General features: G+C 34.8%; 1 protein-coding gene across 7 annotated transcripts in view; it reads right to left on the reverse strand.

The window, feature by feature from the left end:
- Positions 1–15566, reverse strand: part of LOC120634668 — a 40964-nt gene that overhangs the window by 8546 nt on the left and 16852 nt on the right. For 4 of the 7 annotated variants that reach the window (XM_039905419.1, XM_039905418.1, XM_039905417.1 and 1 more), the window contains exons 12-13: positions 1121–15561; positions 814–978 (exon numbers count right to left, since the gene is read on the reverse strand). In XM_039905419.1, the coding sequence (XP_039761353.1) occupies positions 814–978; positions 1121–15561 (14606 nt within the window). The remainder of the gene's footprint in view (positions 1–813; positions 979–1120; positions 15562–15566) is intronic. The other 3 variants (XM_039905422.1, XM_039905421.1, XM_039905420.1) reach the window with 1 other exon arrangement.

The following is a 15566-nucleotide window of genomic DNA, read 5'->3' on the forward strand; positions in this document are numbered from 1 at the left end:
TAATACAACACCAAGAAGGAATACAGCACGAGAATAAAATAATACGATTTTCCGTTTGGAAACTACAACACAATCAACTCCCAATTTACATGTGGGCTAAGGGGACGTAAAAATTAAAGAACAGCACATTTGGAGGAATGTAAATTATTGAAAATATAAGATCTAACAAAATGTCGTCCATTGAATGAAGATGAGTAACATGCACGATGATGCAGACCGTATTTGACTATGGAATATATCGAGGAGTCATTGCCACATGCAAAAATTAAGTCGTTGTAATTATGAAAGGTCAAAATCTAAAATGAATGACGGAAGAAATTTGAAAATAAGCTAAACAACAAAGTTTCTTTTAAAACATCCTTCGAGAACATAGACAATAAAAGATAAAAATCAAAAATACAAAGACTATTAAATGATCGGGAAGACATTTATGAGACTCAAAACAATATGGTTTTTCCTCGTTACGTGTGCAGAATGCCAAACAATAAATTATAGAAGCGACAATCTTTAAAGTATAATGGAGTGGTTTGAAAATTCAGTTTTAACAATAGTATTATATTAATATTGTAAAAACCATAAGCAAACTAAAAGCATCTTTTAAACAATAGTTACATTTTACAACGGAACTATAATTTATTTCTTTTCGTAAGTAATGGTTATCGTAGACGAGAATCCGCAAGCATGTCGCATCTATATTTTAGGGCAAACTAACACCGAACGAAAGAAAAGCACTTAAAAGAAATCGAGGCGTGCATGTCTACTAAGAGGCTTTCTAATTCTGAGGGGTCGGCGTCAGGACTACGATTTTATCACCTGGTGGTAGACCTTATCGTCGCAATCTGACGCGTCAATATCGTATGCGCAACGGGACGAATCGTCGTGCGTATCGAGGAATGATTTTTTCGAATCGACGTCGAACATCTTATCAAATATCCTTTGCGCCTCCATATCGGGACTGTATCGATCTGGGATTGCTTCCTGAAGTTTTAAAATGTGCGTCAAAAATAATTTCACTACTAATTTTGAGATGTACAATTGAGAGTGGTTATTGCGCGGGATTTTTTTTCTTTATATAGATATATAATAAAATCATTATAATATAAAATATTGAGAAACTTACAAGCACAGTTCTGTTCATGTTGTCTGTCCGAACTCTTTCTTGGTACGTATAGTCGTGGTGGTCAGCCGATGAATGTAGATTCCACGGTTCGGATCCTTCGGAGCTGGAGTCTCGCTCAGGTTTTACATCTGAATCCCGGTCGATCCACGGAGAGTTACGGTGCTTCGTCTCTGTTAGCCCTGGAGGGGCAGGTGTCGAGGCTGGCGGAGCGGTGCTATCCGGTGGCTGAACAGGTGTCGCAGTGGTTAAATTGAAAGCTTGAAGATTATGCAATGCTGCTGTCGGCAAACGGAGCTGCCGAACTCCAGGCCGAGTTAACACCGGTTTGAGACCAGCCGGCCCGATAAGTCGTTGTAACAAAAGCGCGTTCGTGGTCCCTTCACCGCCAGCGACTGTTAGTAGTTTTGGCCCACGGTTCGTCACTATAGCTATCTGCTGACCACCTTTGACCATCGACACGGGCAAAATATAATTTGCCGGCATTAAAACGGCTGTGGTGGGCTTGCCCGACGTTCCTCTCGCGACGGTTATCGTTTGCCCATCAGCAACTATGACGTTACGCTGAGGATGCGGTTTAGTTTGGGAGGCGGAGGCAGTTTCATTTTCAAATGTTAGTTTTCTGACAACTTTGCGAGGACTATCGTCCTGGGGAGAGTGGCTGTCGCGACACCCTTCGCTGCAGTCACCCTGGGAAGTTCCGCCGCTGCTATCTTCCGAACCCATGGTACGACACGGGTCATCGCCATTCACCGGACTTGAGTCCCGGCCGCCTGAGCGTCGAGAGCTACTTGAGCCTTTTTTACGCTTCGACGAACCCGGATTTGTGGGAGGATTCGTTCTTCTCCGTGGCGCTGGTTTATCTTTATCTGGAGAGTTTTCCACTTGCTCTTTATATTCCGCCAATATATAAAGTATACGTTGAGTTGTCTGTTCGTCTTCTTGTGGTTTTAGAGTAGGTTTTGGAGGTATACCTATTTTCATTGGTTGCGGTGGGTTAGAAGATTTTGATTTAGATTTAGATTTTGACGCATGTTTAGCCGGTTTCGCTTGGCTTGGTTGAGCAGAGGCTTCATTTAATGTTGATTCACTAGTGACAGTGTGAGGAATTTGTGAGTGCGATGAAGAAGGTGACTCTATTACTCCAGATGAATCAGGGGATCGGACGAAAGTTGACGTTGTCGGTGCTGTAGCAACTGTTTTCCTGTTTATATATGCGACATTTAAAGATTGATTAGATCCGATGGAATATAGAACTTGTTGTGTTGACTCTGTCACAGTAGATGTCACGGAAGTTCCATCACTCGTATCAGTTGTCGGAGTTTGCACTTTAGTAAAAGTACCATTTGAATTCGAATTAGGTTGAACTGTACTTCTTTCCTTTACTTGTTCTAACACCATATCAAATTCTCGCAGCTGTTCGAGTGTTGATGAACTCATATGAGGTTCAGAAGTAGATTGACCATCTGTAGATGTTTTTGCAGGTTGCCTGTTGGCCTGAGCTGTTGGTAGCCGAATAGTATGTTGACCAAGAGGTGGCGCTGCCGTAAGAACCAATTGCTGATAGACATGTTGATTGGCACCGCCGATGACATTGCGCTGTATTTGGAAGAAAGACGGTCGCACTACTCTGGCACCAGAAACCATTTGAGGAGCTTTACTGAGCATTGGTAATTTTATTCGCATTTGTGTTAAGACAGGTTGATGTTGAGTAGGGGTACTTTGAGGATTTTCGTTAGGTAACCCGGTGTGTTTATTGGTGTCATCCTGCGTCCCTTCTGCATTTGTCGTGCTTTGATGCTGCGGTACAATTTTTATGATTGGCGAATCTAGGTCATTTTGATTGACGAATTTTACATCGCTTTTTTGTTTTTGGTTGCCATCATCTATAAGTTCAGTACTGGGAACTGTTATTAAATTGATTGTCTGACCACCTCCTATGTTAACTGGTATTTGGCGTGTGTAAATAACACCCCCGTGCATTGTTTGTATATTCATAGGGCCAATGGTTTGTTTTAATTGTTGAACTAAATTTGCCTGTGATGGCTGCGTTTGAGCAGACTGTGATGGAGACTTTCTTAGTAATAACGGTGGGTTGTTTATTTGCCCAATATGGTCTAGGTTAACTGAATTATCATTGGATTGACATTCAGAACTTTCAGAATTCGAATTGATAGAAGGCACGTTAGAATTATTAGAATTTATATCGTTTCCCTTTTGATTGCCATCCTGATATACCTGCTTGCCAAAAGCTTGACCGAATTTTGGCAGACTAGTAGATTTTTCCACAGGTTTGTTGGAAGAATTTTGTATAAACTTGGCGTAGTTTTCTTCATATACAGATCGAGATTTTATTTCATTTTGTGCATTCGTAAATTCTTTATTCGATGTTGCATTATTGGCGTTAGACGTGGCACTAGTACCTGTATTATCTTGAGATTCTGTTGCTTTTGGATTTAGTTGAATATTAGGCGATTCGATTGGCTGTAATCTCAAAACCATACTTCTTTGATGTGGGGCATTCAAGTGAATAGATTTTCCGTCTGCTGATTTACAAACGAATTGTACCATTTTTTGTTCATTAGACCCTTGAAGATTAGTCAAAAGGTTAACTCTTTTTATTAACTGACCTGTGCTATTATTCTTTTGGTTTCCCGTGTTGACAATATGAAGAAGCTGATTACTTCCTTGTCCTGTGTCTACTAAGGACAGTCCACTGTAAGAATTTGTGTGCTGTCCTGAGTTCGCATTGGATGTTGAATTGGTACTAGCTCCTTTGTTAACTATATGTAGCACAGGCGTATTAGAGTTACTTATGACAGAATTCTGTGAAAGTTGATTACCATTTGTATTTTTTACAATATGTAAAACTTGTGAACTCACCGACGAGGCCGAATTTGTTTGGTTGTTTTCATGAACATTATTCTGATTCAATGATGAAGGTAATAATTGTGAGAGTGCTTGATGCAATGTCATTGTATTTAAAGGGGTCTTTGAATAATTATTCGTAGATGAAGATGTAGTAATAGCCGGTCCCTCTTGACAGTTTTTTTGAGACATCATATCAACTATTACATGCGACTCCGTATTTGCCACTACTTCTGGTGTAGTTGTTATACCAGCAGCATTCATAGCATGAGCGATTTGATCTGTTTTTTCAGATAAACCTCTTTGCCGTTTTTCTTGCGGAGAAAAATCTTGATTTTCAAATGATTCATAGGAAACATCTCTAATTGATTGCGGTTCCTGTATACTGTTGTCATTTGAATCAAATGAATAGTCAACGTTGTTTATATGTTTGTTTACCAAGGACTGCAAATCATCGCTATCGTTGTAATCAAGCGGTTCTTCTTTTAACGGTGTTAATTCCATAGTAATTTCGGTTTTAACTTCTGACGAAATCTCAGTTTCCACTGGAATGTCTTCGTGATGACTATTTGGCATTCTTGAAGTTTCTTGTGATTCAATATTATATCGAGCATATTCGTGAGCTACCGGCATACTAAGATCTGCTGTAGTTAACTCGGTATATTCAGTCTTTATAGGTGACTGAGAGTCACCATGAGGGCTATTTTCAATAGAGCACTGGGGGCTAACGTCTGTAACCTGCGTAACTCGTGGATCACATGTTATAGGATTTTGTGCTGCGGCACTGACAGGTAACTGGCCAACCTGAACGACTTGTACTATTGGGTCGACTGGAGCTGGTATTATAAAATCCGAATTAATGAGATCATACGGGAAACCGCTTTTAAGATAATTGCAATTTTTATTCGAGTGTTCATATTTGCTTTTCATATTGTCCTTAAGCCAATTATAATTCAATTCCTCGGTTGTCTTTTTAAAATATGAACGTACTTTATCTCTCAGTTTAATGAAGGAGTTACAACGTTGAATAGATTCTATTTGGTGCTTATGAGACATACAAAGCTTTTGATTTTGGTCACATACGTAATCCTCCAACATTAAAAACGGCTGAGATTGTTTTACGTCCGACAGAGTCGCAGCCGAAACATTTGAAATATTATTTCGATCTTCCAATATTTGTATGACTCTGTCGGACCCCTCACCAAAACCCATACTAAAATTAGTTTCACTAACATCATAGCTAATGTATTGATGTTCTTTACAGTGTGATATTTCTTCTGCTAACGTATACTGCAAAGGATCAAATGGATTACTCTTATAACACTGCTCTTCTGAGAAGAGTATTTTTTCAAAATCTGTGTTATCTAGCTCACTCTCGTCTAATTCTTTTATTGGCCAACATTTAAATATATCAGGTACGTTTATATATTCTTTATGAAATGGTCGCGAATATGAAAATTTGATGGACGTACAATATTCCATTAGGCGCTTATACTCTTTACTATATGCAGACTCGAGCATTGTTGCTGCGGAAATTTTTGGGTAGTCAATGTTTTTTCCGTTTCTATATCGTTTTCCATGGAGCTTACTATCATAGCAACTGAGTTTACGTTTAAGATTTTTCCTGTTTCTTTTATCGCCTGTATCAATATTCTTATTTTTTAACATTTGTCTCGAGTACGTTAATTTTGGTAGTATCACGTTAAAATTCCCCGCGCTTAGAACGTCATCCAAAACATTTAGTACATCACAATCTTCATTAGCCGTATCTTCTTTTAAAATTTCTATTTTATTTATTTGTTTATCATTACAAATATTGCTAGAATTCCATTCATGATTTGAAACCGTTTTATTTAGAACTGGGAACACATAACACGTCCCAACCGCTGAATCCTCGTATAGAGAGCCTTTTAATATAACATTAGAATCACCTTTATATACAAGCGTTACATTTTTTTCGAATTTAGTATTAGTATCATTATTTGGTGTATTCGACTCTACCTTTCCATCAGTTCCATTATTATTAAACTCATTAATCAAATCTTTCAAGGAACTATTATTTTTAACATTAGAACATTCAGTATTTTCAGTTATACCTTGATTTGTCTGAAATATAAGGTCAATAGATTTCAAAACACTAGCAATTCTCTTTTCTTTAAAAGAATCCAGATTGTCGTTATGTCCTTGTGCATTCTTAGTTGCTTTATTTTGATAACTTTCATCGATATTGGTAGTTTTGGGTGTACTACAATAATTGGACAGAGAACTGATTTTACTGTCGATTTCAGTCTTCTTGATACCAATATCTTCACAAACTTTAACTTTGATATTTGTACATAAAGTACTAATTTCAAGGGCATTGGATGTAACTTCATTATAATTCTTTTTCCTGAATTCTGAAACATTATTCTCTTTTTTTATATCAGAACATTCTTTTTTGTTAGAACAACTATCACCCAATGCCAGAGATATTTTATTCCGAATAATTTCTTCTGCTAAATCATCTGTTTGATCTATCTTACGATTCTGATTTGTAGAAGAGTTTATAAGTGCTTTCTGTAGGGATGACAGACGATTTAAGCCACGTGATACAGGCGTGTTTTCTATTTGGACTTCTATTGAATTTCTATCATCTTCAGAATGCAAAAATTTTCTTTTATTAACGTCTAATGTTCTCTCTTTTTCTTCCAAGGAGCAAACTATGCCGCTATGCAAGGAGGATTCGTCATTAATTTGAGAACAATTCTTACAGTTGAAGTTTTGTTGCAAAAGTGGTTCATCTTTCTTTCTAGCATCAGAGGCCACGGTGTTTGCTGAGCTAACTCCCGAATGTATTTTATTCATGCCAGTGTCAGTTGCAACGGCGAAGTCCCTATTTTTGATTTCAGCGTAAATTTCAGAGCAAGTCTTAGTATCTGTAATTTTTGTGTCGTTGAATATATTATTTTCAGGAATTTTTAATGAATCATCTGTGTACTTATCGCTTTCGGTAAGTTGACTATTGTCGTTTTGTCGTACCGATTTTATGAAAGCGCAAGTAGAGGAAGATATTTTTTTTCCAATATCTTGTTTTATCAAGTCTAGTTGCTTTAGAGTTAGGGCTTTAGTAGTTGATTCATTAACATCTTTGTCAATAAAATTCAGACTTCCATTTACTTCTTTATCAGAGTCGATAAATGTTTTATCTTTTGAATGTGCAGTTTGAATTTTACCCTGTATTTTTGATTGTAACTGTGTAGCTTCATCAATTCTAAACTCTTCTATATTGGTTTTCGCTTGGGAAACCTTTATATGGTCTATGTTTTCGCTTGTTTTACTACGAATAGTAAGTTCCATGTGATTAATTGAGTTATCTGTCTTGAAATCAGGCGTGAGGTCGCTCGAGCAGGCAACATTTAAGTGAGAGTATTTCGTAAGTGTAGTTTCAGGAGAGGTATTACTTTGCGCCTCGTCGTTTTCATTCAAAATGTCTATATGATTTGTTTTTAAGTCATTCTTTATTTTAAACGTATCATTATCAAGATTGATCTTTTCGGTTTCGTTTGACTGGATTGAATTTTTAGTATCTTTCTTAGCGCAATTTTCTTTATCTTTGATTTGAACAACAATATCAATTGGAGACATGGTCACGTGTAGGTTATTGAATTTAATTTTCGATTTGGATTGTAACAGAGAATCAGATTCTATTATTGTTGAACAAGGTTTTATCGTGCTTCGATTATGTATCCCAAACCTAGTACTAGTTTGCATGACATTATTATCATCTAATGTACGAATAGGTATGAAAGCATCATTTTGGGTAGTACACGTATTAGTTTTTATCATAACCCCTTCCCTACGACTCGTGTCTTCATTAATTCTAAGGTACTCTGCATTTACTGAAACCCTGATAGGGCAAGTAGTTTCCTCTGAAAAATTTTCACCCGCCAAGAGATCTTTATTAGTTTTTAAAATACTTTCATTACGTCCCTTACTTCCTTCAATTTCCATGACCATTGTTGAATTAATTCCAGAAGTATTTTCAGAATGGGTATCTGCACTTAAATTATTTTTTGATGATTGTTCCAAACGCTGTGATGTATGGGCGATATTTTCTAAAATCTTATTCTCGCTTACTTCATTTCTATTTTCTACACTCTCTGTCTGCAATGAAGAGATGACTTCTTGGCTCTGGATAGGTCCATGTTCATTTTGTGAGTCTTCCTTTAAATTTGATTCTTTCATTTCATCATCTAATACTGAAATAACGTCTTTGTGCTTCAACGAACAATGGTTTAAACTTTCTTCAGCTATTTTATTATGAATTCCTATGTTTTGAGAATTTTGTATTCTGTGGCGTACCTGTTCCGCGCTTAATTCATATACGGTTTTAGAAATTTTATTTAGTCGATTGATTTCCCCATTCTCAGTCGATTTTCTTTTTAACGTTGAAGAATTCGTTACATTTCTTAATCTCATATCTGTATTCATAAGCCTTTCCATTACATCAGAATCGTGGACAAGAAAATTAAAGACAAGTGTGCTAAATCTTGGTACTTGATAACTTTTATTCGTTGGCAAACAAGTATTAAGGACACTGTCATAATCAGTTAACGGCGAAAAATTCGTTACATTTTTTTGTGTTACATCTGTATTCATAAGTCTATCCAACAGGTCAGAATCATTGACAAGGAAATTAAAGACAAGTGTAGCAAGTCTAGGCACTTGTATACTTTCATCCGTTGAAAAACTAACATCGAGGTCACTGTCACAATCGGTCAAATTATCCTCATGGTTTTCAAATTCCTTAAAATCATTTTGGGAAATTAGTGGTAAGTGCCTTATCATGTTCTCATATTTATTTAAAAACGATTTTGTTATAGACCATTCAGCGTCGCATTTTTTATTGGATGTTTTCGCTAAAATATTAATACTATTGATAATGTTATAACCATTATTTTCTGGAATATTTGTATTCTCAATAACTAATGGTCTAATTGGTTGAGATATATCTTGGTTAAATATCGGAAGATTAACTAAAGAATTATCAAACTCGTTTAAAATAGAAAACGAGTCACTTCGTTTTAATGTTGTTTCAGTTATTGTCCCATTTTCTACGTAATTAATTTCCCCAAGCGATTTATCAATAACCTTGTTATCAACTTTATTTTCAAAACCTCGTATGCCCTCATCAAATCTAACTAAGCTGACAAAACATTTTCGTTTTTTTATCTGTAACTGTTTAACGAGGTCGTCGCATTTTATAAGTTTTAAAAGACATTTTTTCGATTTACTACTTTCTTGTTCATGTTGAACTGGAATCTTAACTTCTCCAATTTTTTGATCAATTGCATCTGTTATTTTTTGGATTTCTGTTTGCGTATCCTTGCTATTATTGGTTTCTTTCATATTTTTCATAATGTTTTCTGTTTGAGTTTTACTGTTATGAACCTCAACACCCAGATCTTGCAGTAGTAAATTTTTAAGGTCGCAAACTTTTTTACTATAAAGAGGTGTTGTCGTTTTTTCATTTGTATTTGACACAGATGAGATTACTGAGATACTATCATTCGATGAATCATCTATTTCGATATAATCTGTTACGATTTCTTGGGGAATAGATAAAGGATTCTCAATTTGTATTGCATCTATATCTGGTACGATCGACGTAATATTTACTACGTCTATTGGAACAAATTCTTGTAGCACATCACATCTTTTTAAAACCACCACAGCCTTCTGAGATAATTTTTTTTGGTGTTTGATTTGTATACTTGGATCAATTGACGCAATGTTAAAGTTACCGAATTCTGTCTTGAATTTTTGAGGATTGATTTCTTCTTCATCGTCGCTAATTAAGTTAATCGTATCTGTAGTCATTATAACTGGTTTTGGATAACTTATTTTCTTGACTTCAGTTTTCATAATCTCTTCTTTTTCATTTTGTAAAGAGACTTGTTTTATATTCAAAGTGCATTTTGAATTATTATTTATATTTTTCCATAACAGAGATTTCACGGTAGGATCATCAAATATAGAATTAATGTCGACGTTCAATTTTCCGGATATCGTAGCTTTAAAAGTGTTCCCATTTGGAAGTTTGATTCGGACACACCTTTTTAATGGGCCACTACCATCACTTGGTAATTCATCAAAAGTAATTTTAGCATCTAATAACTGAGAGTTCTTTGTTTTACATGGCTCATTTTGTAATATTAAGGAGCTTTTTCTATTACAATCATCATTTTTCCCTTTTTTAAGTCCCACCGTTTCTAGTTGAGTGCTGGTGACACTTTCCTTAGTGCCAGATTTCTCAATACTAAGAATATCTTTAACTTTTTTTGTAATGTTACTTGCACCAAGTGGTTGTTGCTGAGCTGATATTGTTTTGTGCAAATCATATTGGGAAATTGGGCACGGCATATTTTGTTTATGTGGCGGGCCATCTACACATATTTCATCCAATTCCTTAGTTGCCTTATTAGTACCACGAGAGATCAAGGAAGTAACTTCTTGTTTACGTGGCGTATAGTTGTTATTTATTAAAGGAATTTTATTTTCACATTTTTCACTTAATTTTTTTGTTGTTTCTTTAATAGTTTGGGGTATGACTGTTATGTTATCTTCTAAAGGAATCTTATTATTACACAGTTCATCTGATTTTTTTTTCATACATTGAATCATATCTGGTTTTGTTTGCTCATCTATATTGAACACTTTCATTTCTTCACTATTGTGAATATTTTTTCCCATGCATGATTCATTGTTCGAATCATTCATTTTGGTTTGTGTTTCTTCGCGATTGTATAATTGTACATGTTGCGGAATTTCATTGCTAATATTCGTTACTTTTTTAGCATCTTCATTAATTAAACTTTGAGAGGCGGGTTTATTAATATTTTCATTACAAATATTATCTATTTTTCGAAAAGTTTGTTTCATTAAATCAGTTTGAATTTCTTTTGATTTTAAATGCGTGTCATTTTCACCACCTTTTACATAATCATTACCTTCATTAATGACTTTAGCATTCTGTTTTTCCTCTTCAATGTTTTCCTTACTAACAATTTCCTCTGTAGAATCTAAAAGCATATTAGTGACATTTTGACTTTTATCTTTTTTGTGTTCGCTTTTATTCATCGCAAACGTATGGTTTTCGCTGTGCTTAGCTGATTGGATACTGCGTAAGTTAATTTTGTTAACATTATTCTCATTGGACAATAATAGATTGTCTACAGGGTTTTGTTTTATTGTTTCCTTAGCATTAGCAACGTTTTTGGCTTCTTGGACGGTAACCGCTAAATCCGTGCCCAAGGAAGGTACATGAGGACCACTACTTACCGTCGCTAATGGAATGCTTTCTTTTTGGCATATGTCTGTTTTATTTGAAATATTTCGCCTTGTTCTGGTATTACGCATATTTTCCGTATTACATGTCGCCTTAAGTTTGATTTCTTTTTCGTCTGTGACATTTCTAGGCGATATAATAGAAGCATAAGGGAGAGCAATCGGTTTCTCAAGACAACGATTGTAAGAGTTATTTAATCTATTTAATATGTACAAACGTTTCCTATGTAGCCTTTCTTTATCTATGGACAATTTATTTTTGTGGTCAAGAGTAAGTGTCTTATCTAACAATGCATCTACACTTGCCCCATAATTTATGGCACACTTATTATCTTCCTGAATTTTTTTATTAAACTTTGTATTGAAAATAGGGACCGATTGATAGATACTTTGCTTAATATTTGACTTTTTGGATGACTCACAAACTTCGGGTGTAATGTCATACTTCTTGGAGTTTAATAAATTGGATTTAACCGGATCTGATAAAACGTTTTTGTTTAAAGCTTTTGGTGTTGATGTGAAAGTGTCAGAATCGAATTCTGTAGGGCTACTGCGTTTACTGAATTTAGATGCTTCTAAATCATCGTTGTGACTTTTTGTTTCCTTTAGTGCGTTTGGTTTGATCAATTCAGTCTTTATTCCATACGTTTGTTGGTTTTCTTTACAGACTGTGTTTATTTCAGATTTTTCATTATTCTGTGTTGTCAAATTCATGGAAATATTTGGCGACACATTTTGAACAATCGGCAAGGAAACAGCACTTTCAATAATTACAGGACTTAAAACAGGAGCAACAAATGGCGTAGAATGCAACAAAGTTACATTAACTGGCGTTTGATTACTAGCAACATTAGTATTATTACTGTTTAAGTCCGATAAGTTTCCAGATTTTGTTGCCCGATTCAGATGTATTGTAGAAAAAGGATCGTAAATTAAATCTGTTCCTACAAGCATTAAATTCTGTGCATTATTTCTTTTGGGTACAGTTATTACTACGTGCGCTGGATCCAACAAGTTTCGTCTTTCAGGAACTTTATTTACTTTACTTACATTGGTCCTTTCCACTGTTTTTGATATTTTAGGATTACTACAAATTTTAGTACACTTTTTATGCGAATTCTTTCTTTTGGAAGTTTTGATAACAGGCTTCTTCTTAACGTGACATGCTTCAGGTGTCGTACCAGAAACATTATTAAACACTTTTCCGCTAAAATGCGTTTTCTTAACAAACTTTGAGCTCGAGATTATTTCGTTACTTATTATTTTAAAATTGGCTTCATTAGTAATAGCCGGCTTCTTAGGTGTTATGCCTTTTGGAAGACTGTTGTTTTTTGAAGGCAATTCTTTATTAAGAATAGAATAATTTGTATTATATGTATTTTTTACAGAATCAGAGCTTAATATGGAACTGAAACTATATGGATTGCCAGTGGCTTGAATCAGTGGCGGAGAATTTGTCTTATTAATCGGCAAATTTAATACTTTCGTTTGAAAGTTATTTTTCGTTTTAGAAGTACTTAAATGTGGAGTACGATAAGTTTCTTCATCAGACGTTAATTCTCCAATTTCCTGGCGCAAGTCATCATCCATTAATTCCTCTAATAAATCATAATCAGAATTAGGTATACCTGATATAAATGGATCGCTATTCTGAATTATATTAGGAAATGGCTTTCCTTGAATAGGTACAGGTCCTTTTTTCATTTCAACATAATTGATTTTATTAATAGACTGTACTATTATTTCCTGTTTCTGTTTCAAATCCTCAGATGATTTAATTGTTGTTTTTAAATTAACCAAATTTTCTCTGCTTGTTGAAGCGCTATGAGTGAACTCTTTTGCAATATTATCATTATTAACGCTATGGATTGGACTTTTAGTAACAACTTTTTTGTTGATAGGGTTGCTCAAATTGTCCGATAACCTTTTTTCGAATGAGTCTTTATTAAGTACAATATCGAGAGCATTTGGCCCCCTACTTGGAGTTTTATGTGCCAAAAGGTCGTCCATTACACTTTTCCAGTCAGATTCTATCTGGGTCTTTACTTTTTGTTTAGAACATCTAACACGATTCTTCTTTGACTCACATCCATTATTCGATGACTTATTATTTGTAGTTTTTATAACAGATATTGGACAGGATTTTGATTTAGAACCTTCTTTTAATCTTGGCCTTTGGTTTTGAGTAAAACACTGTTTTTTAGAACTTGCGCAACCAGCAGCACTTTTATTTGATAATATATCACTCGGATTATTCTTAGGAATTTCAGTCTTAACTGGCATCTTAGGTAGATTCATCTTATTTTGTTGCCTTAATAATAATAATAAATCAAATTGATCTTTTTCTGATAAAAACGATGTAGAATTTTTAGGTTTATTGCATTGTTTAATTACTTTAATTTCATTTTTTGGTAAAGTACATTCAGTTTTTGGTATATCTGACGATAATATATTTGATAACATTGGATTTACTGACAATTCACATCCACTAAGATTTTCTATCTTCTGAACTATAACTTTTGAGTTTCCATCTTTACATTTGTTTTTAGGTTTTTCTATTTGACCTGTTGATTGTAAGTTAGACACTTTTTCGAGATCCATATCCTTTATATGCATTCCTTTATATTGCATATCGTGTGTTGTAACATTGACGGATGGGGTCTTATGTATGACTTGGTTGTTCGCTAATTTGAGCTTAATGTCGCTTTGTTTATTTTTATGCATGTAACTCAGTCGTGAATATGTGTTAGCTGCATTATCCACTTTCTTTGGTTGAATACATTTTTTTGGGGCATTTTTTGGTAAGTATTTTGAATCCTGCATGGTGTTGGTTCCAGCATTTATAGTCTCTTGCAATTCTTTAAGAAAATTGTGATATTGTTTTTGACTGGGCGATACATTCGTGCTGGTTTGTTGTGAAGTTTGTGGTTTTTGTAGTTCTTCACTTTTGCATGGTTTATACAACACATTTCCTGGCAACTCGCTTTCTCGTAAATACTGCTTTTTAAGAAATTCCTGAAACTGTTTCTGACTTTGTGATTGAGAATGTCCTTTGCTTTGAATAGAATTCCATTTTCGCTGCAACAAAAAGTCTTGATATTGTTTTTGACTTGGTGTTGCCGGCAAATTATCTTCAGCTTGTTTTATTACTGTTGATGGATCTTTGGGTTTAAATAGTTTGGGTTGAACTTTTATCACTGATCTGTCCTTAGCCGAGAGCTCTGGCCTGTCTTTTATGTTTAAATGGGCGATATTCACGATTTCTTTTTCACTGGTAATATTTCTTTCATTATTTCTGGTCTCAGAAATGTAACTCGAATCATTGATAAGTTTGGAACTAATCACAGGAGAGAGTATGTTACTAGATAGATTTTTACTTATTAATAAATTACGATCTATAATAAAATCAGGACTTCGGTTTACAGGTGAATGCCAACTTGTAGAACTTTCATTGAATACCTTTTTTCGTCTATATTCAATAAGCTTTTGAATACCTTTTTTTACTTCTTCTTTGACAGAGCTAACGGTATGAGGGGAATAAGAAAACGGTGGAAAATTAGTTCTTTGTTTATAATCGGTTAGTCCTCTGTTAGAAGAATTAACATTATCGATTGAGTAAAGACTATCAGTAAGAACATTATCATTATATTCTGAATTGATAGATGATTTCCCTTGACTGTCATAGTCACTGTCGGTAATGCTAACTGTGTTATTAATATTTGAATCGATTTGTTGTCTTTCTTGCTCATTCACGTTGGGTCTAGCAATTTTCATACCAACAAGCCTTGATAAATTGCTTGCAGACTGAAAATTTTGTTCTTCAATTTTAGCGTCGCAGACAGACTGTTTCTCTATCTTTCTACGCTCCTTCCTCTCTTTTTTCTTAGCCTTTTTTTGTATCTCTTTAGTTACTTGACTAGTTATCCCAATGTTTCCATCTTGTTCTTTTGTATGTTCTATCCTGGTCTTACTTTCGCTCCTTTCTTTACTTTTGTATTTACAACTCTCAATGCTTTGTGGTATATCTTTATTGATACTCAATGTTTCAGTAGGAAGACTCAATGGATCCACTTCCTCCTGCGAGGATAAATGGAGATCTTTATTTGTCTTTTTCTTCCGTTTCTGAATAACCATTGGAAGCTCTATAATGCTAGAAGCCGAATCAGAAGTGTAGGAATAATCTGTCAGAATTTCGTCACACATAATATCTTCTGGTTCTGCGTCTTCAAATTCTACCAAGTGTTCATAACCTGTT

The sequence above is a fragment of the Pararge aegeria genome, chromosome 24 (assembly GCF_905163445.1).
Source record: "Pararge aegeria chromosome 24, ilParAegt1.1, whole genome shotgun sequence".
Lineage (NCBI taxonomy): Eukaryota > Metazoa > Arthropoda > Insecta > Lepidoptera > Nymphalidae > Pararge > Pararge aegeria.